Below are 26,644 nucleotides of genomic sequence, written 5' to 3' on the forward strand. Positions count from 1 at the left end.
TCTTCCGGACGATGGCATGATATATCATGTTGGAGGATTGTATCCAATTAATCTTTACTCCTGTAAACTCTATAGCTGCATACACACACAACGATTTTCTGTCAGATTTTTTAAAGTGTAATGAACGATTTTTTGAATTATTATTATTATTTTTGTAGCTTCCCTTAATGAAAATCGTTCAGTTGGTCAGTCAGAATGAACTACAAACGGGAACGCGCATGAACGATAATCGTTCATCGTTATAACTCAGAAACTGAACGATAATTACATAGTTATAGTTAAATTGTTCAAAAAATCGATACTTGTGTATGCACCTTATGCAATCATCGTGTAGATCACTGGCCGTTCAGGTGATGTCTTCAGAGGAAAGATTGAGCCGACATATTGTTTGGTTTTCCAGTTGAGCGTACACACTACACGATGTGCACTACAACAATCACGACATCTTCCCATCTACATGCAGCACATCAGATGTGAAGATGCGATGAACGACGCACCTTAACGCGTGATTGTGTAAACGATATGATGTTCCAATTTTCCTCGAAACGACATGTTATCCAATATATCGCCTAATGTGTACACAGCCTTCTATTTTTTGGTGGGAATATTATCAACTCTATTTTGGAAAGATTGAGTTTGAGGTGGCAAGATGATATTCAAGATGATACTGTATGACTGAAAGACAGATGGTGAGAGAAATGATCAGATAGGTACATTTTGTTACTCGCTTGTGTTGCCAGTTAGAGAGGAGGGGATATGGACAGAGACCTCACACAGGCCCACTCCTCACTTTATACACCCCAGTGTGGTTATAGAGAAAAACAAAAGATAGAGGCCGAGCCATTGTAAAAATGCTGCTTCACCAATGTCCGTCACATGGCCCATGCTAGGTAATGTAGCTATGGGTATTTAAATAAGTAATTAACATTAGTTGTGGGGGTGCTTTCTATATATGTTAATTGGTGCACATCTTGTTTTCTCAGTTTCCAGCTTGGTACTACGCTCACTGACTCTTGAATTCCAAGTTATTTGGTTCATTCCTGAACTCTCTGCATCCCAATAATGCATTGATTTCCTTTTCCGGAACTCATTTTAGTATAATGTTTATGGTTATTCAAGCAATTATTTCAGATTGAATACACAGATGATGAAATGTGATCAAACTTTTAAATACTAATGATTTTCTCAACTGTATAAAAGCATTCAGCCTATTCCTTGGTGAGTTCTCTAATATGCTCTGCCTAGATTTTGCAGTAGGGAGTATACTATCCCATATATTTTCAGTAAAGAACAGTGATCTCATGTTTATGACACTGGCTTGGACTTTATATTCTGGTTTGGTATAAATGAGCACAAAGAAAGCAATGCAAAAAAAGGCTTTGTAGATTCTCACATTTGTGGGGAATTGTATTAGTAATTTATTATATTTTTGTTATGATGCTTGAAATGACTGAAAACCCCACGCCTGTAAAAGTATAATGGGGAAATGTGATTTGTGTGTTTTTTGATTTTTTTTTTTCAATTTTATATTCATATCTGAAGGCTTGTATAACTGTAAAGGTGCCTACACACATAGCGATATTTTACACGATCTAGCCGATTCCGACGCATCGGAACGACAGATCGTGTAAAATATGCCCAAATCGTGAGTCCCCACTCATGATCATGATCGCGATGCGCGTCCCCACAGGTCGCACATCGCATCTTCAGATCTGCTGTGCTGTAGGGAAGATGTGAAACTTTAAGTCACGATGCACTGGATAGTTTAGGAGGCACGATAGATTGTGTGCCAAATTGGCAGCTTATCAGAACAATTTGTGCCCACGACTGCCGGGGAGAGTTTAGGGGGAAATCGTACACATCATGGACACGTGAGCACATCGCTATGTGTGTAGGCACCTTAACTCCTTTAAACAGGGTGATGTAAACAATATCGTTCTGTGCACACAATATTTTTGTGCTTGTGTTAATTTGATTGCATACAAGAATATTTATTCTTTAGAAAAATTATATACCAGGTATTAGCAAAGATAAGCTAGTAGTGACCCTGCCCTGTACTTTAAACTTTACATTTGGCACAGTGACCAAATGTGGCACAGGTAAGTTTTTTCTTTATAATTTACCCAGGGATAAACTTTGATTGCACCTGGCTGAAAACTACATGTTAGATGGATTGTGATCACATGTTTTGGCATTGTCTGTGGCTGTTCTCCAAAAGTCAGGAATCTCTATCAGATGGAATCAGCGTTGAGAGTAAAAAAAAGCAATTGACCATTCTTTTATGTAGCTTCAATTATAATGCCATGACTGTAATAAAATCTACAAACTAATAAGTAGTTGTTAACTGGTCACTTTAAGTCCATCATATGAGGTTTATCAGGTATGCAGGCCTGTTTCTTTATTGGTGTGGGTTTTGAGTTGACAGGAGATGATAATGTGCTTAACCATGTAATTTCAAAACATGCTAACTGTAGCAGGCCCTGATGCATTGCTGCATTCTATTCCCATACACCTTGGTTGCATGGCTAGACCTACATGTCTATGTTTAGAATGTTGTGATTGTGAACCTGAACTGTTTGGCAACATTCAGGATGTCATTACTTATTGACATAAATAATGCAGGGAGTAATTTGTTACATTAATACAAATATTTAAATAGCTTTATATATCAAAAATAATGTGGACTTCATAAATAAAAATTATGCATGAAGGGTCTGTGATCGAGTTTTGTCCAGAAATCTGCCCAAGTAGAGTAATGCTCTAGACCTGCTCGTGCATGATTCATGTAGTTATTTCTCTTACCCTTTTGACGTGGAATATTTTCCATCTATGATTAACCACATGCTTCTCTTTCAGGCATTTGCACAGTTTGATGCAGAGGGAGATGAGGTGGTAGACTTGGAGAGCATGCTGGAAGCCATCAAGGCGTCCAGTGGTGCCAATCTTCAAGGGGAGCTGAGTCATGTAATCCGACAGCTGCAGGCCTGCTCTCTGACACCAGGTAATCCTATGTATATATAGTGCCAGAAGGTTTAATGCAATAGTTATTTTTTTTTACACCTTTTTTGTTGTTTTTGCCAACTTTTATATGTTTTTACTAATGTTTACATAAATTAATTTAACCTACATTTGTAGGTTTTAAAGCGAATAATAATGGCAAATGTATGTGGAGTGATAGTTTATGCCTGGTAAGCTATGACTTGGCTTTATTTTTTTTACTTCGGATCAGTGCTGTAATGTAGACCAGCCCAAAGCTGAGCACTGGGTGCTGGTTGCTCCTGTAGCAGTGAGGACCCAGGATGGTTCACCTTCCTGACATCTATCAGAATGGCCAACAGTGCAGCTCACAGCCTCTTCCTGGGAGCTTTAACCAAGTTCCATATGGAAAAGTTGGGACCATAGATATTAATGCTAGGTTAAGAGGTGGCACTTATTCACTTAACTGTCAAATTAAGTGTCAAATTCTGTTTTGCAAAAATATTTGAGTTTTTTTTTTCTTTTCTTCTTTTTTTAATATGATTGACTTGGGTCAAGAACATTTATTTTGAAACTTGTTACATTTTTTATTAATAAAATAATGGATATCGATCGAGATAGATAGACACACACACACACACACACACACACACACACACACACGGACATTGACAGAATTTTCAGATTTTGACCTCTATTCACCAGCAAAATGGCTTTGAAATGAAACAAACAAGATGTGCTTTAACTGCAGACTTTCAGATTTAATTTGTGGGTAATTACATCCAAATCAGGTGAACGGTGTAGGAATTACAACGGTTTCTATATGTGCCTCCCACTTTTTAAGGGGCCAAAAGTAGTGGGACAAACTAAACAATCCTAAATCTAACTTTCACTTTTTAATACTGTGTTGCAAATCCTTTGCAGGCAATTACAGCCTGAAGTCTGGAACGCATAGACATCACCAGACGCTGGGTTTCATCCCTGGTGATGCTCTGCCAGGCCTCTACTGCAAATGTCTTCAGTTCCTGCTTGTTCTTGGGGCATTTTCCCTTCAGTTTTGTCTTCATCAAGTGAAATGCATGCTCAATCGGATTCAGGTCAGGGGATTGACTTGGCCATTGCATAACATTACACTTTTTAGCCTTAAAAACTCTTTGGTTGCTTTTGCAGTATGCTTCGGGTCATTGTCCATCTGCACTGTGAAGCGCTGTCCAATGAGTTCTGAAGCATTTGACTAAATATGAGCATATAATATTGCCCGAAACACTTCAGAATTCATTCTGCTGCTTTTGTCAGCAGTCACACATCATCAATAAATACAAGGGAACCAGTTCCATTGGCAGCCATATGTGCCCACACCATGACACTACCACCACCATGCTTCACTGATGAGGTGGTATGTTTTGGATCATGAGCAGTTCCTTTCCTTCTCCATACTCTTCTCTTCCCATCACTCTGGCACAAGTTGATCTTTGTCTCATCTGTCCATAGGATGTTGTTCCAGAACTGTAATGGCTTTTTTAGATGTTGTTTGGCAAACTCTAATCTGGTCTTCCTGTTTTTGTGGCTCACCAATGGTTTACATCTTGTGGTGAAGCCTCTCTATATTCACTCTTGTGAAGTCTTCTCTTGATTGTTGACTTTGACACATATACACCTACCTCCTGGAGAGTGTTCTTGATTTGGCCAACTGTTGTGAAGGGGTTTTTCTTCACCAGGGAAATAATTCTTCTGTCATCCACCACAGTTGTTTTCCGTGGTCTTTTGGTGTTGCTGATCTCTCCGGTGCGTTCTTTCTTTTTAAGAATGTTCCAAACAGTTGATTTGGCCACACCTAATGTTTTTGCTATCTCTTTGATGGGTTTGTTTTGATTTTTCAGCCTAATGATGGCCTGCTTCACTGATAGTGACAGCTCTTTGGATCTCATATTGAGTCGACAGCAACTGATTCCAAATGCAAATGTCACACCTAGAATCAACTCCAGACCTTTTACCTGCTTAATTGATAATGAAATAACGAGGGAATAGCCCACACCTGTCCATGAAATAGCTTTTGAGTTGATAGTCCCATTACTTTTGGCCCCTTAAAAAGTGGGAGGCACATATAGAAACCGTTGTAATTCCTACACCGTTCACCTGATTTGGATGTAATTACCCTCAAATTAAATCTGAAAGTCTGCAGCTAAAGCACGTCTTGTTTGTTTAATTTCAAACCCATTGTGGTGGTGAATAGAGGCCAAAATATGAAAGTTCTGTCAATGTCCCAATATTTATGCACCTGACTGTATATATGTTTGTATATAATATAATAGATTTTTTTTTTTTTTTTCAAACTATCGGTCATTGATATATTGGACCATTGATGTTTGGAACAACGTGACTTTGGGCCTGATTCAGACCCACTCGCGAGCGGCTGTCCGCTCGCAAGTGGGTCGATTTTATGCACTGAGCATGCGCACGACGGAGGGAGCTCCGTCGTGCGCATGCGCCAGACGCGACGAGCGAAGGAAAGTCCTTCGCTCGTTGTGTCTGATCAAAGGGGGCGTGCTGTCGATGTTGATTGACAGCACGCCCCCATTGGTGGGCGTGCCGGGGGAGTGCCTCCCTGACAGGGGCGTTCCCACGGGAACGCCTCCCGTCAGAAGCCGGCCCACTGACATCACTAGTGATGTCAGTGGGAGTGATTTTGGCTCTGATAGAGCCAAAATCACTCCGGAGCTTGCGGTTGAAAACCTCAATCGCAGTCTCCGGCTCGCAGTTTCGATGGTCGCGATGGTCACGACCATCGCGGCCATCAAAATGCACGCTCGTATAGGCTGTGGGTGGTGACCCACAGCTATACGAGCGTCCAGGAGGACGCTCCATTTTCATGGAGGGCGGCCCTTATTCAGAGCGTGCGCTCTGCTCAGAGCGTACGGCTCTGAATGAGGGCCTTTGATTTCCCTAGTGGATGCTCCTTTTAGCAGCTGCCAGTTACACACTGGGGGGGGCTAAGAAGTGATTCATTTAAATTTCCCCAGTGGCTGCCCCTCTTTGCAGCCTCCGGGTGGGGGGTTCTGTCGTGCTGGACTAATCAGCAGCTTGGCAGACACTGGGGAGAGGCTTCAGGGATGCAGAGGGGCTGGGAAGTCCCACTGCCATTGGCAGCTGCTAGAAAATTATCTTCCGGCAGCCACCTATTGTGTGTTTCTGACAGGTCACATCCTTTGCGACTAGGGGCCGTATTCAATTAGATGTGAAATGCCCCGGTCCGCGAGGAAACTTCTCTCCGTATTCAATTCCAGCCGTGTTTCGCGTACTTGGAAAGTCAATGTAATGCAATGTAATAGTCGAAAAAGATTTGCCTCTGAATAGCAGGAGAAAAGAAGTGCAACATTTTTATTTTTTTTTGGGGTGCAAAGGTGGGGAAACCTCTCAGAACCCTTAGGACAGCCTCCCAAAGGACAACTGTGTCAAAAAATTCCAGGAAAAAACTTAAGAACACCCCAAAAAAGTACTTTCATTTTTGGGGCGAAAAAGCACAAAGTGGGGGGTACAACTTCAAAAACTAGCGAAATAAGGTACTGTGGGTGCTCTAAGAAGGGGCCAAGTGTTTTTGGGATTGCAGGTGCTTGTATGATGGTGGAATTTCACTTTTATTAAAACTCACAAGGTTGACCTTGGGGTATAGCTGGATCTGGATCCACGGGCACCACGCAGTTAAAGCTGTTGCTGCTCCCAGGATGCACTGGGTCCATCCTCCTCTATACCCCGCCCCAGCCACAGGCACCTCAGTTTTAGTTGGTGCCCGGCCGGAGTCGGGTCACCTTAGCGCAGTGGGGCTGCTTAGCAGCCCCTAAGCTTCTTTTTAGAGTTTTACTTTCTTTTATTTTTTTTAGTGACTCTTCAGAGCGGCAGCATCAGACTGTCCATTGGATGTCCAAGCTGCCGCTCCTACACCCCGCTGGCGCCGCAACGCCAGTACAGATCTGGGGATCGCGGCGGGACCCCAGAGTCTGTACTATTACGGGCTCTGGGCTCTTCCATGACTGCTGACGGAGTGCCGGGGACAAGATACTGCTTGCGGTAACCCGTGTGTACAAATGCAGTTGCATGCCTCCGGTCTCTGGGGATGGACCGGAGGTGCTAGCTGTGGCGGCAGGCTCCCCCTCTCTGGAGGCATACCCCGCAGGACCACTAGACCACCAGGGTATTATGTGGCAGCAGGAGCCAGCGTCCCTGGGGTTAATCGTTAGCCAGGGGAGGCAGCCTTCCCGGTTTAGCGGCTCCTCCCCTCAGCTAAGGCACGCCTTTCCACTTAGGTCTGGCGACCCTGAGCTGCTTCCTCCTGCGGCCACTCCTCCTCTGAGGTTTCCGGCGGCCATCTTTTCTCCGGTGGCAGCGCAGATCTCACAGGCAGTGTGCAGTCGGTCGCCCTGTGTACCTCTCCCCAGCTAAAGGACAGGGTACACAGCACTATATCCCTCCCAGACACTGAATCTGGGCGGTTGATTGTAGTGACAAGGTACAGTGAGTATTAACTTTCTGCATTGTATGTGACTTTTGCTAGTGCTGACTGTCTGTGCTTTATTTCTCCTTACTGTCAGTCTATGACTATCCTTTTCCTTCTCCTACAGCCCTGACAGGTGTGTGTGTGTGTGTGTGTGTGTGTGGGAAGGGCTTTTCTTAGATCTCACTTATATAAATTCATGTATTTGTGAGGTCGGTCACATACTGTGGTGTGCTACACGGTGCCATCTTTGTGGGCTTGTGTGCTGCATACTTGTGGGTGCGCAAAGAGTACATTCTGAGCTTCCCTGTTGTGTTGCTGTGTATATATAGATTTTATCATGTCTGATGAGGAAGTTGAGCGCTCTACGGTTCCCTCTCTGCTCTCCTGCAGATGCTGCGCTGCAGGGGCGAATATGGAGGATTTATCACAGGATGGGCTGTGTGTGAGGCGCCGCCAGTTACCTGGTCCCTCTAACCCCCCAACTTCGGGACAGGATCCTCCTTGGGCGGTGTTTTCTCAGGTGCTGGCTTCCATTGTGGACCGTTTAGCGGTCCTGACTGCTCTTCCCCATAGGGGGTTACCTCAAACAGCCAACCCCCCCCTTCATCGGGTGTACCTCAATTATTGCAGTTTCCTCCTGGGCCACAGACTGTTCATTTATATGCAGGGTTCCCTATGTATGTTCAGTCTCCTCCAATGACGCAGCAGTCCGTCATTCCCTTCCAGGGTCTCCCGCAAATGGGTCAACCACCTTGGGTGGATGTGTTCTCCAATTCAGTCCAGAGTTTGGCGGCCTCATCTTCAGCCTTTCAAACCATGTTGCGGTAGACAAGCCTCACAAAACGCGCTGTTATGTCATCCCAGTCTGCGCAGTTATCGGACTCTGAGGCGTCCTCTGATGAGGGGGAATTGCATGAGGACTCTGATTCGGATTCCCCTGTTCCAGAAGTGGAGACGAAATCTTCCATTAATGTGCCGACATTGGTGCGGATGGTGCAGGCCATTCTTGATCTAGAGGATGATGCCCCGGCCCCTAAGTCCAAGTATCCAAATTTTAAACAGGCAAAAGTGACTTCGGCTGTTTTTCCTCTCTGACCAGCTGACTGATCATATGGCGGAGGCCTGGCAGTCGCCTAGTAAGAGGTTCCAGCCGCAGAAACGTTTAGCATCTAGTTATCAGTTTCCTGCAAGTCATTGCAAAAAGTGGGCAACCCCGCCTGCGGTGGATTCTCACGTTGCTCGCTTAATTAAGAGTGCCACCTTGCCTATGCCGTTCATTTCATCCCTAAAGGATCCCACGGACAGGAAAGTGGAGACTTGTTTAAAATTCATTTACTCTCTCTCTGGGGCGGTGGCCCGTCCGTCCATGGCCATCTCTTGGGTGGCTAAAGCTATTGAGAGCTGGGCCAATGTGCTCGAGGATACTTTTCTTGAGGAAGCTTGGAGGTTCAGAGAGCTTTAGTTGGACAGATGAAGGATGCCGCTTCCTTTATTTGAGAAGATTCTTTGGATGCTAGTCTTCTGACTTTCAGGGTTTCGGCAGCAGCGGTCTTTGCTCGCCGGTCTTTGTGGCTTCGTTTTTGGACAGCTGATGCGGATTCCAAGAAGGGCCTGGAGGCCTTACCCTTTAATGGAAAGATTTTGTTCGGTCCTGACCTGGACAAAATGTTGATACTTTGGCAAAGTCTAAGTTGGCGTTTCTGCCATAAGCAGTTGCGCCTTCTAAGGCTAGGACCTCAGCCTTTCGGTCCTTTCGGACTCGGTAAGTCCAAGGGTCAGTCCTTCCCGAGGCAGTTGTCAACCAAGGCTGCCCCTAAACCAAAGAAGCAGGCATGGAGCACCTGCTTCCAAGCCAGACTATTAGCCTTCAGCCTGATGGGACCGACCTCTCTCTGGGGGATCCCAGAGTGGGGGGCCGGCTTCTTCAATTCGTCCAGTGTTGGTGCAATACCACCATGGATGCTTGGGCACGAGAAGTGGTCTCTCAGGGGTACACCCTGTCCTTCTGTCACTGAACCCCCCCCCCCCCCCAACAGTCCTTCTGCACGAGTCTTTATCAGGACAAGACCAAGGCCTTGCAGATTCAGGAAGCCATAGAGTCCTTGCTGAGAGCAGGGGTTGTTGTTCCCGTTCCACTTTCTCAACGCGGGACGGGTTACTACTCTTCTCTATTTCTGGTTCCGAAACCTAATGGGTCTCATCGGCCTATTCTCAACCTGAAATCGTTGAACAAGTTCCTCAGAGTGCCCACTTTCAGGATGGAAATTTTGCATTCCATCATTCTGGCTATGGAACCGGGGGATTATATGGTCTCCATGGACATCTAGGACGCCTACCTCCATGTTCCTATAGCCCCTTCACACCAGCGGTATCTGAGGTTTGCTATACACCAGCTTCACTTCCAGTTTCAGGCTCTGCCCTTTGGTCTTTCCACGGCTCCAAGGATGTTCACCAAAGTTATGGTTGTCATGGCTGCCCATCTGCGCAGCAAGGGTATATGGCTTCAGCCGTATCTGGACGACCTGCTATTGCTGGCAGGCTCTCCGGAGGTACTTTTGCAAAATCTGCACCTGACGATCACTTGTCTCCAAGCGCACGGGTGGCTGATAAACTGGAAGAAGTCCTCCCTCATTCCAACACAGAGGGTGGTTCATTTGGGAGCCCTTCTGGACTCTCGTCAGCAAAGGATCTTTCTGACTCCTGAAAAGGTTTCCTCCCTACAACTACGAGTGAGCAGTTGTATGAAGAGTTCCCAGGTATCGGTTCAATCGGCAATGAGAGTTCTGGGGTCCATGGTTTCGACATGGTGGAGTATGCCCAGTTTCATACCAGGCCCCTGCAGGGGCTGATTCTATCCAAATGGAACAGGTTACCACACCGGATCAGGACTCTGATGCTGGTGTTGTCTCCAGAGGTGCGCCTGTCGCTGGCTTGGTGGCTTCTGACATCTCCTCTCACCAAGGGTCGCCCCTTTTGGATCCCGGACTGGGTTCTGCTTACGACAGATGCCAGTCTCCGGGGTTGGGGGCAGTGTCGTCTCCACTTTCACTTCAGGGCCATTGGACGGCGGAGGAAGCTGCTCTTCCCATCAATTTTCTGGAACTTTGGCCGGTGTACAGGGCCTTCCAGTTGTCCGGTCACGCTCTTCAAGGAAGGGCAGTGCAAGTTCAGTCCATGGTGGCGTACATGAACCGTCAAGGGGGGACTCGCAGTCGAGCAGCAATGTCTGATGTGTCACGCATCCTGTCTTGGGCAGTGCCACCTTGCGGCCATCTCTGCAGTCTTCATTCCAGGATTTCTGAACTGGGAAGCGGACTTCCTCAGCCGTCACGACGTGCATCCCGGGGAATGGTCCCTTCATCCAGAGGTATTTCAACTACTCATGGACAGGTGGGGGCTGCCAGTGGTGGACCTCATGGTCTCCCGTCACAATCGCAAACTGCCTGTGTACGGGTCCAGGACAAGAGATGCCGGCACAAGCCTGATGGACGCACTGTCAGTGAAATGGACATTTCAGCTGGCGTATCTATTCCCTCCGATATCCCTGCTGCCTTGGGTCCTTCAGAAATTCAAACAGGATGGAGGCACGCTTCTGCTGGTGGCTCCGGCTTGGCCCAGGCATCCCTGGTACTCCGATCTTCGGGGCCTATCCATCAAGGTTCCATTTCTTCTGCCTCCAACGTCAGAACTGGTTGTCTCAGTGGCCCTACCTTTACCCGGATCTGGGTCGTCTGTCTTTGGCGGCGTGGCTCTTGAGACATCCGTCTTAAGGTCCCAGGGTTTTTCCAGCTCAGTCATCAGCACAATGCTAGAGGCGCGCAAGCCTGCCTCCGCCAGGATTTACCACAGAGTGTGTCATACTTATTGTCAATGGTGTGAGTCCAGAAACTACAATCCTCAAGCTTTTCGTCTTTCTAGGATTTTGGCGTTCCTTCAGTCTGGGTTGGACCTAGGCTTACGCCTCACTTCTTTGAAAGTTCATGTGTCTGCACTTTGTGTGGTTCCAGCGTAGGATCGCTACTCTGCCTTATGTCTGCACCTTTTGCCAGGGTGTTCTCAGGATTCAGCCTCCCTTTGTTCCACCAGTGGCTCCTTGGGCTTTGGCAGTGGTGCTTCGGGCCCTGCAGGGTCCTCCATTTGAACCTCTTGAGTCAGTGGAACTCAAGTGGATGACCGTTTCTTCTGGCAATTGCTTCGGCCAGAAGAGTGTCAGAATTAGGCACGCTTTCTTGCCTTTCTCCTTTTCTGATTTTTTTTTCACCAGGACAGGGCAGTGCTTCGCACCCGTCTGGGTTTTCTTCCTAAGATGGTCTCTAAATTTCACATTAATCAAGAAATAGTTGTGCCGGCATTTCAGTCACCTGATCTCTTGGCTGGTGAGGCTTCCTTAGATGTTGTCCGTGCTCTCAAAGTTTATGTGGACCGGACTAGTTCCATTCAGAAGTCTGATTCTTTGTTCGTCCTCTTTTTGGTTTTCACAAGAGGGGTTGGCCTCCCAACAAACAAATTTTGGCCCGTTGGCTTCATTTGGTTATTTGTGAGGCTTATTCACAGGAGGGTTTACCTGTTCCGGCCTCTGTTAAGGCTCATTCCACTCGATCTGTGGGTCCCTTGTGGGCTGCTGGCCGTGGCGCCTCGGCTAATCAGCTGTGTAAGGTGGCCATCTGGTCTTACATACAGACTTTTCTAAGGTTCTATGCGTTTGACACCTTCGCCTCTCAAGATGCATCCTTCGGGTACCGGCCTCTCCTTTCAGCGCAGGAGCGTCCCCGCCCTTAGTTGTACAACTTTGGGACATCCCCAAGGTCAACCCTGTGGACCCCCTATGGAACCTGAAGTAGAAAACAAGAGATATGGTAAGAACTTACCTTTCTTATCTCTGTTTCTACGAGGTCCATAGGGTTCACAGGGCGCCCGCCTGACGCCCCTGGCTTCATATGGGTTATGTGGTTGGTCACCGGTTTTCCGTCTCCCTTTCTGTGAGTATGGTTCTTGTGTGTTCCAGTCTTCCTTCTCTCTGTGTTTTCCTCCTCCGGCCTTGGCTACTTACCAACTGAGGTGCCTGTGGCTGGGGTGGGGTATAGAGGAGGATGGCCCCAGTGCATCCTGGGAGCAGCAACAGCTTTAACTGCGTGGTGCCCGTGGATCCGGATCCAGCTATACCCCAAGGTCAATCCTGTGGACCCTATGGACCTCGTAGAACAGAGATAACAAAGGTAAGTTCTTGCCATATCTCTTGTTTTTTAGCGCTTGTGCCTTCCCATGGAAACAGTTGTTAACATGAACCACCCTAGTTTACTGTAAAAAGAGTAATGATATGAGCAGAGGGCCTCATTCCGAGATGTACGCAAACTCAATGGTTTGCGTACATCTCTGATAGTGGGGGACTGCCTAGGACACGTTCTGCGCATGTGCAGAACGGGTCCTGCATCGTTGCACTCTGAGCCACACCATGGTTGACAGGATGCGGCCTTTTGGGAGCAGTGTCAGCCTCCATTCCAGAAAACAGGGGCGTTGTGTTTCCTTTATCTGGAAGTGCCGAGGCCGAGGTTTGCTTTTTCCAACGCAGACTTCCTGGCTTCCACTATGGAGCTGGATGGTCAATCTGAGTAACCTCAGGGTTACTCTGTTGCCTGATGGTTTTGCAGATGATGCAATGCTGCGTCTTAGCATCGCAGATTTGAGTGCTGCGTCCTATCAGGAGGCGTTTTTTTCTCCTCAGACGCCTCCTACCGCATTAGCATATATTCACAATGCTGCTGCGTCCAAAAATTCAGCATCAATGTGAACTGCGTCCACCTCTGAATCAGGCACAGAGGAAGAGGCTTTGGATATCCCCTTTTCACAGCATGCTCATTCTCAGCACAGTCCTCCTACACACTCCCTCACCTTCCTCTGCCACCATGTGCATGCAGAGAGTATTTGGGCAAAGGTGCTCAGGTGACCATGAGACACCAAATTGTTCCAGTTGATTTTATGCAGCCATGTAAGTCTTCCCCTCTGGGAGATTTTATTAGGGCAATTGTTTTTTTTTTTCTCTAGGATATCTATAAGCTTTGTAATGAGTAGGTACAAAACGTGCTGCTTAAAAGATGAAGCAAAACCAATACATATAAGATTGCAGGTTAAACTTACAGATACACACTAGGCATGCCAAAAGCGGAGAGCTGTCATTCTACTGCTCTATAGCTGAATCAGTGAAGTCATGCTGTATAATAGTTTCTGGTTTAAATAAGTGAATTTTAACTGAAGATGGCTTCCCTTTTACTAGAAGGTAAAGTGTTATCCAGAAATGCATCTCTTTAGTTTAGTATTCCTCTTTAATAAGAATTTCATGTGTGAACAATTTGGGCTGAATTCTATTAGTTCTGTTAATTTAACGGATGTGAAAAAGGGTAGTAGCCTCGAGCTTTAATGCCTAGGGCTATTCCATTAGATCCCTTTTTCATGCCTGTTAAATTACTGTGCTAATGGGCGTTAACAGAATCTGTGCTAAGTTCATGGACCTACGTGTTAACATGGTCACGGCAACCGTTAACAGGCTAGTTATCAGGGGATCAATTAGTCTGCGGTAAATAACCCTGGTTAATTGAATTCCCCCCCTATGCTTCCTCTGTGTCACTCTTATAGATCCTTTCCCTCAAATGTAGTGGATTTTAAAGCCATATTTTAACCTAGTTGTACTAAACCCTTCTTAAGCTGCAAAATGTCATTGCTCTGGTACCTCACAATAGGTGGTTTTCAAAAGAATGTTTTCAATTTCTGATAATCAGCAGCCCCAGAAACAGGTTCTCCCCCTCTTCTTCTGGTTTGACTTGTGACCTATTGCATATGTCTCTCATTAAATGCTGCTGCATGCTCAGTTTACTGTCTATTCGTTTTTCTAAATATTTAATTGAATTTATTTGAACTAGGGTGTTGTTACACCCTAGTGCAGGGTTCCCAAACTGTGCGGCACGGCTCCCTGGGTTGCCGCTGCGCTGTCCCTGGGATGTGGCAGTGGCCTAAAGAGGCCGACCATTGTATTTTTTCTTTTTTTTGTGTGTGAGAAATAAATAACACCCACACACACCAGAAAAGTCCGGCACTCATGCAAACTCAAAAGGTGTAGATGCCTTGGTGCCCTCCCAAAGGTAATGCACAGCAGTGGGATAACAGGCGGTACTCTAAAGCTGGCCACACATCTAAAGATTATCTGTCCAACCAGCCAACTAGTTGATTGGTTGGAATGAAAATCTGGTAACGTATGGGAGTAACTGACAATCAGCAACGCTGGAAAATGGACAAATACTGTTGTTTGAACAAATTGTTTAGATCAAACATTTAACAAACTTGTATGATGGCCATTTTCATCTGTTCCCTGGCATTTAGGAGCAAATTGCTGATCATCAGTTACTTCCATACCTTACCAGATTTTCATTCCAACCAATCAACAAGTTGGCTGGTTGGATGTAAGTTGGTCTAGTGTGTGGTCAGCTTGAGGGCTTGTATATGTAAAACATAGCAAACAGTCACAGGATGTGGAATCTCAAGTCTGCTGATGCATATTTGCTCCTGTGCTTCTTTACTTTCAATAGAATTTTCTGTTATTCTACTCTACAAAGTCTTTTGTCTGGAGTTAGTTTGTGTCTGCATAGTCATTCTTTAACTACACCCTTGAAATGTTTGTAACTTGGAGACTGTTTCCAGGTTGGTGTTTGGTGGTGTTGCTGCTACCAGTGTTGTCATACTTCCTTACAGTGACTAATCAACTCTTTCACTTTGCTAACATATCTGGTATTCCTTATCCCATAATCATTCTAATGTTCAACATCCTTCTACATATGTCTTTTAAATGAAAGGAAAGCAATATGCTTAAATGTTCTATTTTCATATGCATAGTAAGGAAAGATGTATTCTTTCATCCAATTCATAAATTGCAAAACATACATCATGCTGCTCTTAAAGTACGTATCCATTATGCGATTAAACAGGCCGATTGAACGATAACTACATCGTTCTCGTTCAATCACTTGCAAATCGGCCATGTAAATGTCAAAAACGACCAGCGATGCGTGTGCCCGCTGGTGGTTTTTGACATCTATCATCGGCCGTACATGCTGGTCAACCTGACGATCACGTCTGGTTCAGCATGTACGGGGATGATGGATGTGCCTACACTGAACAATTGAACGTTCAGTGTAGGCACATCACAGACCTAGAAACGACCACACGATTACAATGTCCTAATCGTCCTCTAGTTTCAGTCAGGAAATGGATACGCACCTTTTAGACCAGGGAGTCTTAAATCCTAACCGCCTGTTGCCACCAGTTTCTTATACAGGTATTACCTTTTTTTGGGCAATATAACAGTTGCAGGGTTGGAGATGACTTCACCTTGGTTTCTAAGGAATTCTTCTCTCCTGCATGTGGCTGCTGTATTGGACGTGCCCTGCTGTTATATGCATCCAGTTCCCATCTAGTCTCAGGTCTAGTAATGTACCATGCCTGTGCTTGGTAGAATGATTTAGGATGAATTACATGAATGACAAGATACGTGGGTATGGTCCAATATGTTTGCTCTACTAATTAAGGTAAAGCCACCTCCTGGCGCTTTAATATTTATAGGAAAACCAGTAGATTTGGATTGGGAGCAGGGCCGGTGCTAAAATGTTTGGTGCCCCCCTGCAAACTATAAATGTGCACTCTCCTCACCTCTCACTCACTGTTAGGTGGGTCCTTTTACTGGTGTTGTGGTGCGCAGCTGTTGCAGCTCCTCCCCTGCTGCTCTTTTTGGACACCACACAGAGAGACAGAGAGCACAGGTGTTTGCACACAGCGTGACTTCATCTTATACTTCGCACGTGTAAACTGCCGGTCTACATGCTATTTCTAGCAGTGGCTATGCTTATAACAACTTAACATGTCAGGGGAATTACCTAGCTCCTCCCCCCCAGGCGCGGGTAATGCCAGGCAGCGAAATCCATTCCTGACGTGGCGGCCGCGGACATAAATCACAATTCACCTAATTTAAATGTAATTTGGCTAATCTGGAGATCCGAACCACTCATTAGCCAGATTTCTTATCCGCCTGAAATTAAATGTCATTAATTTATGTCCACACCCCTTAGTTTTTGCCCTGCCAAGCCCACCCATGACACTACTGCACTGTCTGCAAGTGCAGCTGTAAATGTGCTCAGAAAGCTAGCAGCGGGTAGTGCGCCTCTCCAGCCCAGCGCCCCCCTGCAATGCTTACACCATGGACTGCATTGCGCCAGTTCTGGTTGGAAGCGAAAAAATGACTGAAGCTATGATGAGGTTTATTTTTTTTTAATGGACTGAATTGCTGAATCTGTATACGAAGTACTACAATGTAGTAGCCACAGCTTTCTTCATTCCAAGTTCCGTTGTGGTTCATATACAGACCCAGGTGCACACACATACTATATACTAATCGGCACAGTCTGTTGGTGCGTCCTAGTCGTATTGCATTGTCTTAGACGTATTTTAGGCAAAAAGAGACGCAAAAAAGACTCCCAGTGCTAGCAGAGTGTCACGAGACCTTGCGGCTCACTCACACCTGGCGAGTTGCGCTGCGTGATGTATTGAGGCTAGATGTATGAGGACACATCCGTAGGTCAAAAGAAAAGTCTGTATCCATTTTAACCCTTTTTGGCCCATGGGTAATATTTTTTTATTCTTGAATAAAAATGTTACTTAATGAAATACTTTAAGTGTTCATCATGGAGTTGCTGTATCAGATGACAAATACTGTCTAGCTAATAATTGGGCTACAATATTCTAATATTTCAATGCAAACTATAGTCCATACACCACCATATAATTTTGTTATGGTTTCATTTTGGATTGGTGATCCGTTGACGATCAGTGTAACATTAATAATTGGACATAATGTTAAATTCAGTTTTTCTATACAGATTAGAGCCCGGCATCCACCCAACATAACTGCACCAAAGCACATTGCGGTAACACAATTCTACAGTTTGATTTTTTTTTTTTTTTTTTTGCCAGGTTTTATTGACATATTCTCCAAATCAAAAGATCGACTCAGCTTGCATTCTTCAAAGATTCTACGTTTTTTGCACCGGAACCGCATTTCCAGTACTGTGATCCCTTATCCCATGCTAGAGTGCTGCAATAACATTTGTACAATGCGTTCCTCTGTTCTGAAGGATTACTTAGAAAGGCTTCTCAAAAAAGAAAAGGGTAAGTTGAGTATGTAACGTATTGTGTTTTTTATTTTGGACAAGATATAGTAGCCGACTTAATTCTTGACAACCAATTCTTCTTTCCCTCCCTCCCCCCCCGAAAGAAAAAAAGAACTTGGAACTACTTTCTCCAGACTATTGTATCCACAGTACCCACATTTATGAGGCTGATACCTGTAATCAGGACCGTAACTAGGGGGTGTGCGAGTGGTGAGGCCACACACAGTGCAGAGCTCTATGGGCAGCACCGCCAATCACCCTCGGTCCCTGCATCTGTCTAGCAGGGTTCCTGTAACGGCACCCTGTAAACCGAATCACTGCAGCAGTGCCGCCTGGAGCGTACTTGGGATACTCCAGACGCTCACAACACTGCCCTTACAGCCCCCTGGAGCATTCTGAGGATGCTCCAGGCATTGCTGCGGTTACCGGTGATTTTGGCACCGTGTGATGTAATGCGGAGGGGGCGTGGCCTGCACAGGGCGGCAGCAAATTTAGTTACGGCCCTGCCTGTAGTAAATGTGTATATTCATGGTCATTGTGCCTTCTGTATTCCTTGCCGTTGAGTGCAAGTGCCACAGACGTTTAATAGAGGTGTTTTATATGAAAATGTATTTTTGTAACATTGACCCATTAATTTGATTTTAAAGGAGATGCTTGTGGTATAATCACTATTTACATCTTTCTGTCCCTGTTCTACAGAATGTCCTGCTGCTGTGAGTGGCAGTGATGAATCTCTGAAGTATAAAACAGTAACAAAGTGTTACAGTAGCATAGAAACCTCATCCAACTCCTCAGATATAGACAAGATGACTAATGGAGAGACCAGCTCATACTGGCAGTCAGATGGCAGCGCTCGCTCACACTGGATACGGTAATGAAAATGTCATGATTGCCCCCTGTGTGCTTGTTTCTCATCTCCCTTGTTATCCATACCTCAAGGAAACAAAGCATAGCTGACTTGTGCCATCACGTCTTAAAGGCAGTACATTTAGGAAACCTAATATAAATTGGTATTATTGCATGATGTAGTTTGTTTCCCCATCTGCAATATTGGCTTATACCTGTGGAGAGCTACATTAAATGCTAACTCCTCCCATGGTATAATTTTTCATGTATGTGTATTACAGCTCCAAAATCGCATTGATGGAGAGATTTGTATACCAACGTGAAGACTGTGAATCATTCCTGCAAAACTGTAACAGGAAGATTTTCTTTAGTATCTCTCTCCTTAGAGTAAGCATGCAAAATCATACATACTACATGTAATAGTCACTTGGGGCCTGATTCAGCATGGATCGCAATTAAACCGCGTACGCAGATCGACTGATTGTCGTGTACTGTGCATGCATATGCACCGCACTTGCGCGGAAATCGCACTGCGATTACAGATGCACTGAGGAATCCATTGCAGAGTTGAGTGACAGGCCGTGAGCATTTGGGGGTGGTGACGGGAGCTGGTTGGAGAAACACGTGTGCCTGTACGTTTTAACGCTATAGCATGTTTGTGCGTAAATTAGCCACTGCGCTTGTATACGCAGCTTGAGTACTCACTGCATGCGATGAGACTGCAATTTCTGAGACAGATCAGACCTGCTGTGATGGGCCGATGTTCTCCAATGTTACTGTGTTGAATCAGGCCCTTGCTTTGCTATATAGGCCCTCATTCAGAGCCGTACGCTCTGAGCAGAGCGCACGCTCTGAATGAGGGCCGTCCTCCACAACTATGGGCGTCCCCGTGGACGCTCGTATAGCTGTGGGTCACCATCCACAGCCTATACGAGCATGCAGTTTGATGGCCGCGATGGTCTTGACCATCGCGACCATCGAAACTGCGAGCCGGAGCCTGCGGTTGAGGTTTTCAACCGCAAGGCCCTTAGTGATTTTGGCTCTATCAGAGCCAAAATCACTCCCACTGACATCACTAGTGATGTCAGTGGGCCGGCTTCTGACGGTAGGCGTTCCCTTGGGAACGCCCCCGTCAGGGAGGCACGCCCCCGGCACGCCCACCAAAGGGGGCGTGCTGTCAATCAACATCGACAGCACGCCCCCTTTGATCAGACACAACGAGCGAAGAACTTTCCTTCGCTCGTCGCGTCTGGCGCATGCGCACGACGGAGCTCCCGCCGTCGTGCGCATGCGCAGTGCACAACATCGACCCACTTGCGAGCGGACAGTCGCTTGCGAGTGGGTCTGAATCAGGGTCATAGTTCCTTGTGTAGCATATATTATGCAGAATCAAACAGCAAAACTACTCTTTGCTGAATGAATTGCTTCATTTATTTCTTCCCTTTTATGACAGTGTACGAGTAACTATGTAGCAAAGCAAAATAAATTAAATCTAGAGAACATGGTGACAGGTGTACTTTTTGGGAAAATGGGCAGGTTTTATTATACTGTTGTAGGTGAAAATTAAAGTTTCATGTTTCTATTTGTGTGTGACGAGCTATTGCAGTGTCACCTTAATTTAAGAACAACATGGAGTTAATTAATGTAAAGGAAGGGAAGTTTGTGAATAATTGAGTAAACCGCATTACCCTACATACCTCAATAAACTAGAATAACACTCTTACAGACCTTGCAACAAAAAAAGGGAATTGAAGATAAAGCAAATACAAATTTGAATGCACAAGCTGTGCTATATTTATACTATATATATATATTTTAAACACTTTTCACTCTCTGAATGTAGTTTTTCAGGTACAGCAGCTATTCAGAGATTAGTGACTGCTTGAAGTATGAGAATCGCAGAGAGAGAACATTATTGGAGGCATGTTAGAGGAAGACTAAAGGTTGAGGTAACATTGTCCCAAAATCTCTCCTCTGCAGAACCGCTCCTGGCTGTACACTTGGCTATTCACCTAATAATAATATTATTTGTTTGGACTGATAGTATCAGAGTCTTGTTATCTGCAGCAAGTCTATGTAAAAAATTAGATTTAACTTCCCTTCCCCACCAGTACTAATAACTGTAGGGGGTTTCGGGAGAGTGACATAATAGCACCTGTGCATGATGACGTCATTTACAGGAAAAAAAAAAGTAACACGGAATATGTGGATGAATTGAAAGTCCTCTATCTCCCTCCTCATGGCAGCTAGATAGATGGGGAACTCATGGAGGTTAGTGACTGGTGATCAGTGGGATCATCAGGCATTAACCCCTATACTGCAGAACAGCAAGGAGTCCAGGGATGGGTGAAAATTTCCCTAATCCTGGATTCCATTCATCAAGGCGCACCCATGTTTGAAAAAGGGAATACTATCTGTCAAATAATACACTCCCTAGTGTCTGTTGTCTAGTGATCAACAGACAATATGATTATGGAAAAGATACACTGATATCTCATTGTCCTAACTATAATGAAACATAGGGTGACATTCAATTCAGCACGAGGTCCCGAAAGAGTTTTGCGTGGTGTGTTTCCCAGCGATGTTACGGGTACTAAACATTGCTTATGCAAGAAAAAATGGCAGTGTTCACATTACAGTAATTTCTGTAAATTTGCTTAAAAGCACATTGTGCAAGGCTCCTAGGGGATCTTGTGCTTATTCTGCATCGAAGTGTGACCAGAGGCTACATCTCAGTCTTAGGGTCTGATACAACTAGCTGCAGAGTGGTGTAATTCAGTTATAAAGGCCTATTCGCTGCACCAATGCTAAAGCCACGTGGTAATTCTACAGTGCGCGATCTGTGGGATGTGCATGGAAATGTTGGGGATATCACCCTGAGCCCCACACAAAGGACACACAAGATTGGATAACGGTATAGAAAACTGTTAGTGGTCATAAGCAAAGTATTTAAGTTCTTTAACCCCTTCCTTGCGTCCTCCACATGTACAGCTAGACTGCAGAAGTCAAACAACACTCGTTCTCCGTAGCGGCAGGAGGTGCGTCCCTCCAAATAAATTACCCTGTCCCCACTCTCTGCAGCTGCTGGAATTGTCATCAGAAGTGATGCAGACAATAAATGAAGCCGTACACAAAAAATTTAATTTTTCATAGATGGGGAGGGCGTGGTGGTGGGGGAAATCTAAAAGCCCATTTCTCCCAAAATGGTATCCAATTTAAAAAAAAAAAAAAAAAAAAAGTGTACCTCATTTAATGCAGTAGGTTGTCTATTTTAGAAGTGTTTCAATCGAGATATTAAAAATGCATTTTTTATTTTTTTTTCAAACCTACACATCGTTTTTTATTGTTTTAGAAAGGTGGATTATTGTTGAAACAAGAACCACAAAGTTTTTCTTTGGGCTATTTAAGACATTTTCTTGGAAATTCAGTCTAAAACACTTTTTGTCCATTTGGATGTGTGAAGAGACTAATGGTATTTTCTGAGAATACAAAGTCTTCATAGATTTTTATTTATTTATTTTTTTAAATTGTGTGGGTACCACATAAAAAATATTTGCTATTGCTGGTGATATGCGACGAGTGCAAATGTGAAAAAATGACCTCCGCACAAGTCTTGGAAAACTCTCAGCAATGAAGGGGTTATAAAGTGTCATGGTTGAATTTGACCTTTTGTTAGCAGTGAAAAATTGGGTGAGTAAGTGTTTCTCACCAAATTAAAGCCTCTAGATTTTTTGGGGTACAGTAAAATGTCTGTAAAGTGATTTTTGATTGTATTTAAGCAAGTTTAAAACATATAACATTTGAAAAAACATATTTTCCTATAAAAACGACACCCCAGATTACATGTCCAACATAATTCCACCCTTTTTTTTTTTTTTTTGGTGTTTTTAAAGAAAATCACTTGAAAATTGACACGTCAAATGATTCTATTGAAATACCTCCAGGTGCATGATTATTCATTGGGAGGGCTGTACCAGATGTTGTGTAATGTTCTGACCTTTTTACCTTGAAATAAAGATTTTCCTACTTTTCACCTACTTGTACTGTGAACTAAGGGCCTGATTCAGACCCAGTCGCAAGGCTCCGTTCGCAGGCAGCTGTCCATATCCTAAGTATGCAAATCCTGCGATCGCTAGCAAGACATTAGCACGGCCACTATATTTGCCATGCAATCGCGGTATGTAGTTAGACGCCCCCCAGCCTGACACGACGCCCACTTTTCCTTAGTGACATACGTCATCTCCTGAAAGTGTATTAAACAATCGGTAACATCGGTTGACATTGGACTCATACGCACCACTTGTGGTTGACCATACCCTACCGCAAGCACTGCGAGTGCTGCAGTTTCATTCAGCCATGTGACGTGTATGCTGACTATGCGTCTTTAATTATGCACGCCCCTGAAACGGCGTTCAGATACACCTGCGTTCGCACCACCACTCCCCCGTTACCATCGACTACCCCCTGTCACTCATGATTGCGGAGCGGCTGTGTACAGGGTGCAAACGCTTCCCAATCGCATGGACTCGTTCGCACACGCACACTTCGTCTTGTACACAAGCGCAGATTGCAAACATCGGCAGGCTGCGTGCGAACGCAGCCTCGCAACCGGGGTCTGAGTCGGGCCCTAAGATCCACCTAAATCCCCATTGAGGCCTGTGTTGGATTAACACGGATTTCTAATTGAATGGGAAAAAGTAATGCCTGTGGATTTTGGACACACGTTAATGGACCACGTGTCTAATTGAATTCGGACCTTAGAGACATGGGGGTTATGCAATAGGTTGCGAGCTGCAGCTGTTGCTGGAACTCCTGCCAGTCTTCCCGTATTTTTAAACAGGCAATCATTTTAAAGGCAAAACCAAGCTGGTTTTGCCTTTTTTTAAATAATTGCCGCTTTAAAAATACGCCACAGTGTCTGCAGCTGGTAACCTATTACTTAAGCCCCATGGTGTATACAGCATTGGGTTAAAGAGATGAATGGGTATGCAGGCTGAGTCTCTTATATCCAAATATTCCAAAATATGGAATTTTTCGAGCACGACAGAGATAGTCACACCTTTTTGCTTTTTGATGTTTCTATGTACACAAACTGTTTAATGCACAAATTTATTAAAAATATTGTATAAAATTATCTTTAGGCTGTCTGTATAAGCTGTTTATGAAACATAAATTTAGTGTATGAAAGCAAACTTTGTTTGAACAAAATTATTAAAAATATTGTTTAAAATTACATTCAGGCTATGTATATAAGGTGTATATGAAACAAATGCATTCTGAGTTTAGAATTGGGTCCCATTCCCAAGATAGCTCATTACTGTATGCATATATTCTAAAATATACGGAAATATCCAATATTCAAAATACTTCTGATCCCAATCATTTTGTATATTTCAGACTCAACCTGCATTACAGTAGCAAGAATAACAAATGTATTTTGCAATAAAATAACCATTTCAGCTTACTGCATTTTTGCCTGGTCAGCAAAGAGACACATAGGGCTATTTTTTAGTATGATTATTGAAAGTTTAAACCACATAAATATATACCGGGTTTGAGTCCTAAAACATGTTTTTCTCCTTTTGCTGTATTTGAGTAAGATTGTCTCATTCCTTTGTAAAAATCCCTGTTGTCTTGGCGAGACGGGCTGTAGGTAAGTAACCCTAACCTAGCCTTAGTGCCTAACCCTCCCCCTAACCCCGCTACTTACCTTCTGGATGCCGGTGCCGGTATTCTGAACGTATCCCGTCAAGACAGCCTCCAACTTAATACAAATAAACTGATTATTTCTCCTAATACTTCCTAAGAGGTGCATGATAATTTCATCTCCTATATATCAATTTGCTGTAATACATGGTTTCCTGTGCGCTTCTTATGTTATACTATTGCTGTATGTGGTTGTGGTATTTCAGTAGTAGAAATGCCATGTTGGTTCAATGGTTTTATTATTGTTGCAATCTTCTGCTGTTAGTATTCATTATCACATGTTCTCTGTGTAGTAATGAGACCTGCCCTTTTTAAATATACCATTTTGCATTGCTTTATATTGTCTTGTGACGCTACTTCCATTCCCCCTAGGTTACGAATGAAATCTGACGTTGTGCTGAAGCACCTATCCATTGCCGTGTGTGCTGCAGATCAGAGTTACATGCCCCAGCAGGTGTCTGTCGCTGTGGGGCGGCATCCCAGCAACTTGCAGGTGGTTCGGGAGGTCCACATTCCCAGCCACATTACAGGCTATGTGACCTTGCTGGAAAACGCCAGCATAAGTCAGATGTGTGAGTCATTCCAGTAACTCAAGTGCTTGTCTTATGCATGTCTCCACATTTTCTTCCTTCATTTTCCATAGTGGTGTTTTTTTCTTTTTTTTTTTTTTGAGAACCTCTGCATGTCCCTATTACCTATCTGCCGAAATCATGGATCATATCTTGCCCATTACTTTACCTTTGAAGGCATTTAGGAGAGTTTTGCCAGACTGCCTAGACTGCTGATCGCTATTTCAGTTAGTTATATACAGATAAGTTTAGTGTGTGTGTGTGTGTGTATGTATATATAGATATATATATATATAGATATATATAGATATATATAAAAATACAATTTGCCTTATGTAATGAGAAATGTTTACTTACTCTCTGGTAAAATTCATACAAACATAATGTTGAACCCTTTTAAATCCGAGGGGTCTATTTACTAAGCAGTGTTAGGAGACAGAGTGAAAAGTGATAAGGTGCCAGCCAATCAGCTCCCAACTGTCATTTTTCAAACGCAGACTGTGAGATGACAGTTAGGAGCTGATTGGCTGGCACCTTATCACTTTTCACTCTGTCTCCTAACACTGCTTAGTAAATAGACCCCTAAGTTTGTTATTGTAAAGATGAATCCGTATCTCCCTCCTCTCCTGTCTACAGTGTACGTGTGAATGTAGATTTCATTTGCAACTGAATAGTACATTATAACTTATGTTTTTTTTTTTTTGTGTGCACGCAGATGTACAGATAAATATTAAGCGCTGCCTGAGTGATGGCTGTGATACAAGGATACATGGCCTTAGAGCTATTGGCTACCAAAAGATAAAAAAGTCTGTTGTTTCCATATCTGATGCTTCAGCGATTTGGTATCTATCTTTGCTGACATCACTTGTCACAACCTCCATGGAGACAAACCCAGCCCTTGCACAAGCTGTCCAGCAGCACACACAGTATGTGACAATTGTTTTATTTCACCTCTGCACTCTTGTTTGTTTCATGTGCTGTTTACACTGAAGTAGGTTAATCGGCTTGAAGTAGTCTTCCTGCACTCAAAATGTGTGCAGTGGGGGGGATGAAGAAGTAAATCTCTATACAGTTATTTCTGGTATACTTTATAAAAAAGCACCACCTTATTATAGAATAATATTTTAATTGTAATTGCTGTTTTAGGAATATATTATGTGTCAGAAATATATAGGCTTACATTAACCAGTGAGTTTCTATAAGCCATGCATCAATGACTGCTGTTAAATAGAATACATTTTGGGAGCATTAACTCCCCAGCATGCATTAAAGCTGTGGCTGAGATACATTTAGCTTTTCATTTTTAATGCGATGTCTAGTCACTGGGTTCCATTTTCAAATAGTTTACGTTTGTAGACAATAGTATAAAATCATTAAAACAACATAAAGTATATCATGCTTAAACATGTAATAATTTAGTAAACACCAATAATTAGATTTAAACATAGTTTATTGGTTTATTAATAGCCAACTATTAGACAGTAGAGATTAAGAAAAATGTTTGTGGCCTGTGACCCATGGCTCCTAAACCATAGGTTAAAAAGTCCTTGCTTAATTAGCATTTTGAGTTTCTTTAAAATAAGGATCAAATGACATTTGATAGTAAGATGTAATGCCTATTGCTGACCTCTGAATGATCTATGACCTGCATGATTATAGAGAAATTGTCTATCTGATTCTAGGAAGGCTTTGCAACACATGACACCACTCTCCTTAACGCAAGGGACCACAGAGTTCCCAAATTTCTTATCACCAAATGTTCTGGAAGAGGTAAACAGCTTCCTTATGAGGACATCAAGGTATGGATGACTTTCCTTAGTGTTATAATACTATAACAATGTTCTGCC

General features: G+C 44.0%; 1 protein-coding gene across 2 annotated transcripts in view; it reads left to right on the forward strand.

The window, feature by feature from the left end:
* Positions 1 to 26,644, forward strand: part of ZZEF1 (zinc finger ZZ-type and EF-hand domain containing 1) — a 239,492-nt gene that overhangs the window by 4,374 nt on the left and 208,474 nt on the right. For both annotated transcript variants that reach the window (XM_088447033.1, XM_088447034.1), the window contains exons 2-7: positions 2,857 to 3,001; positions 17,480 to 17,674; positions 18,376 to 18,547; positions 24,601 to 24,800; positions 25,513 to 25,723; positions 26,480 to 26,596. In XM_088447033.1, the coding sequence (XP_088303159.1) occupies positions 2,857 to 3,001; positions 17,480 to 17,674; positions 18,376 to 18,547; positions 24,601 to 24,800; positions 25,513 to 25,723; positions 26,480 to 26,596 (1,040 nt within the window). The remainder of the gene's footprint in view (positions 1 to 2,856; positions 3,002 to 17,479; positions 17,675 to 18,375; positions 18,548 to 24,600; positions 24,801 to 25,512; positions 25,724 to 26,479; positions 26,597 to 26,644) is intronic.

This window comes from Taudactylus pleione, unplaced genomic scaffold (genome assembly GCF_031769625.1).
Source record: "Taudactylus pleione unplaced genomic scaffold, aTauple2 ptg000411l, whole genome shotgun sequence".
Taxonomy (NCBI): Eukaryota; Metazoa; Chordata; class Amphibia; order Anura; family Myobatrachidae; genus Taudactylus; species Taudactylus pleione.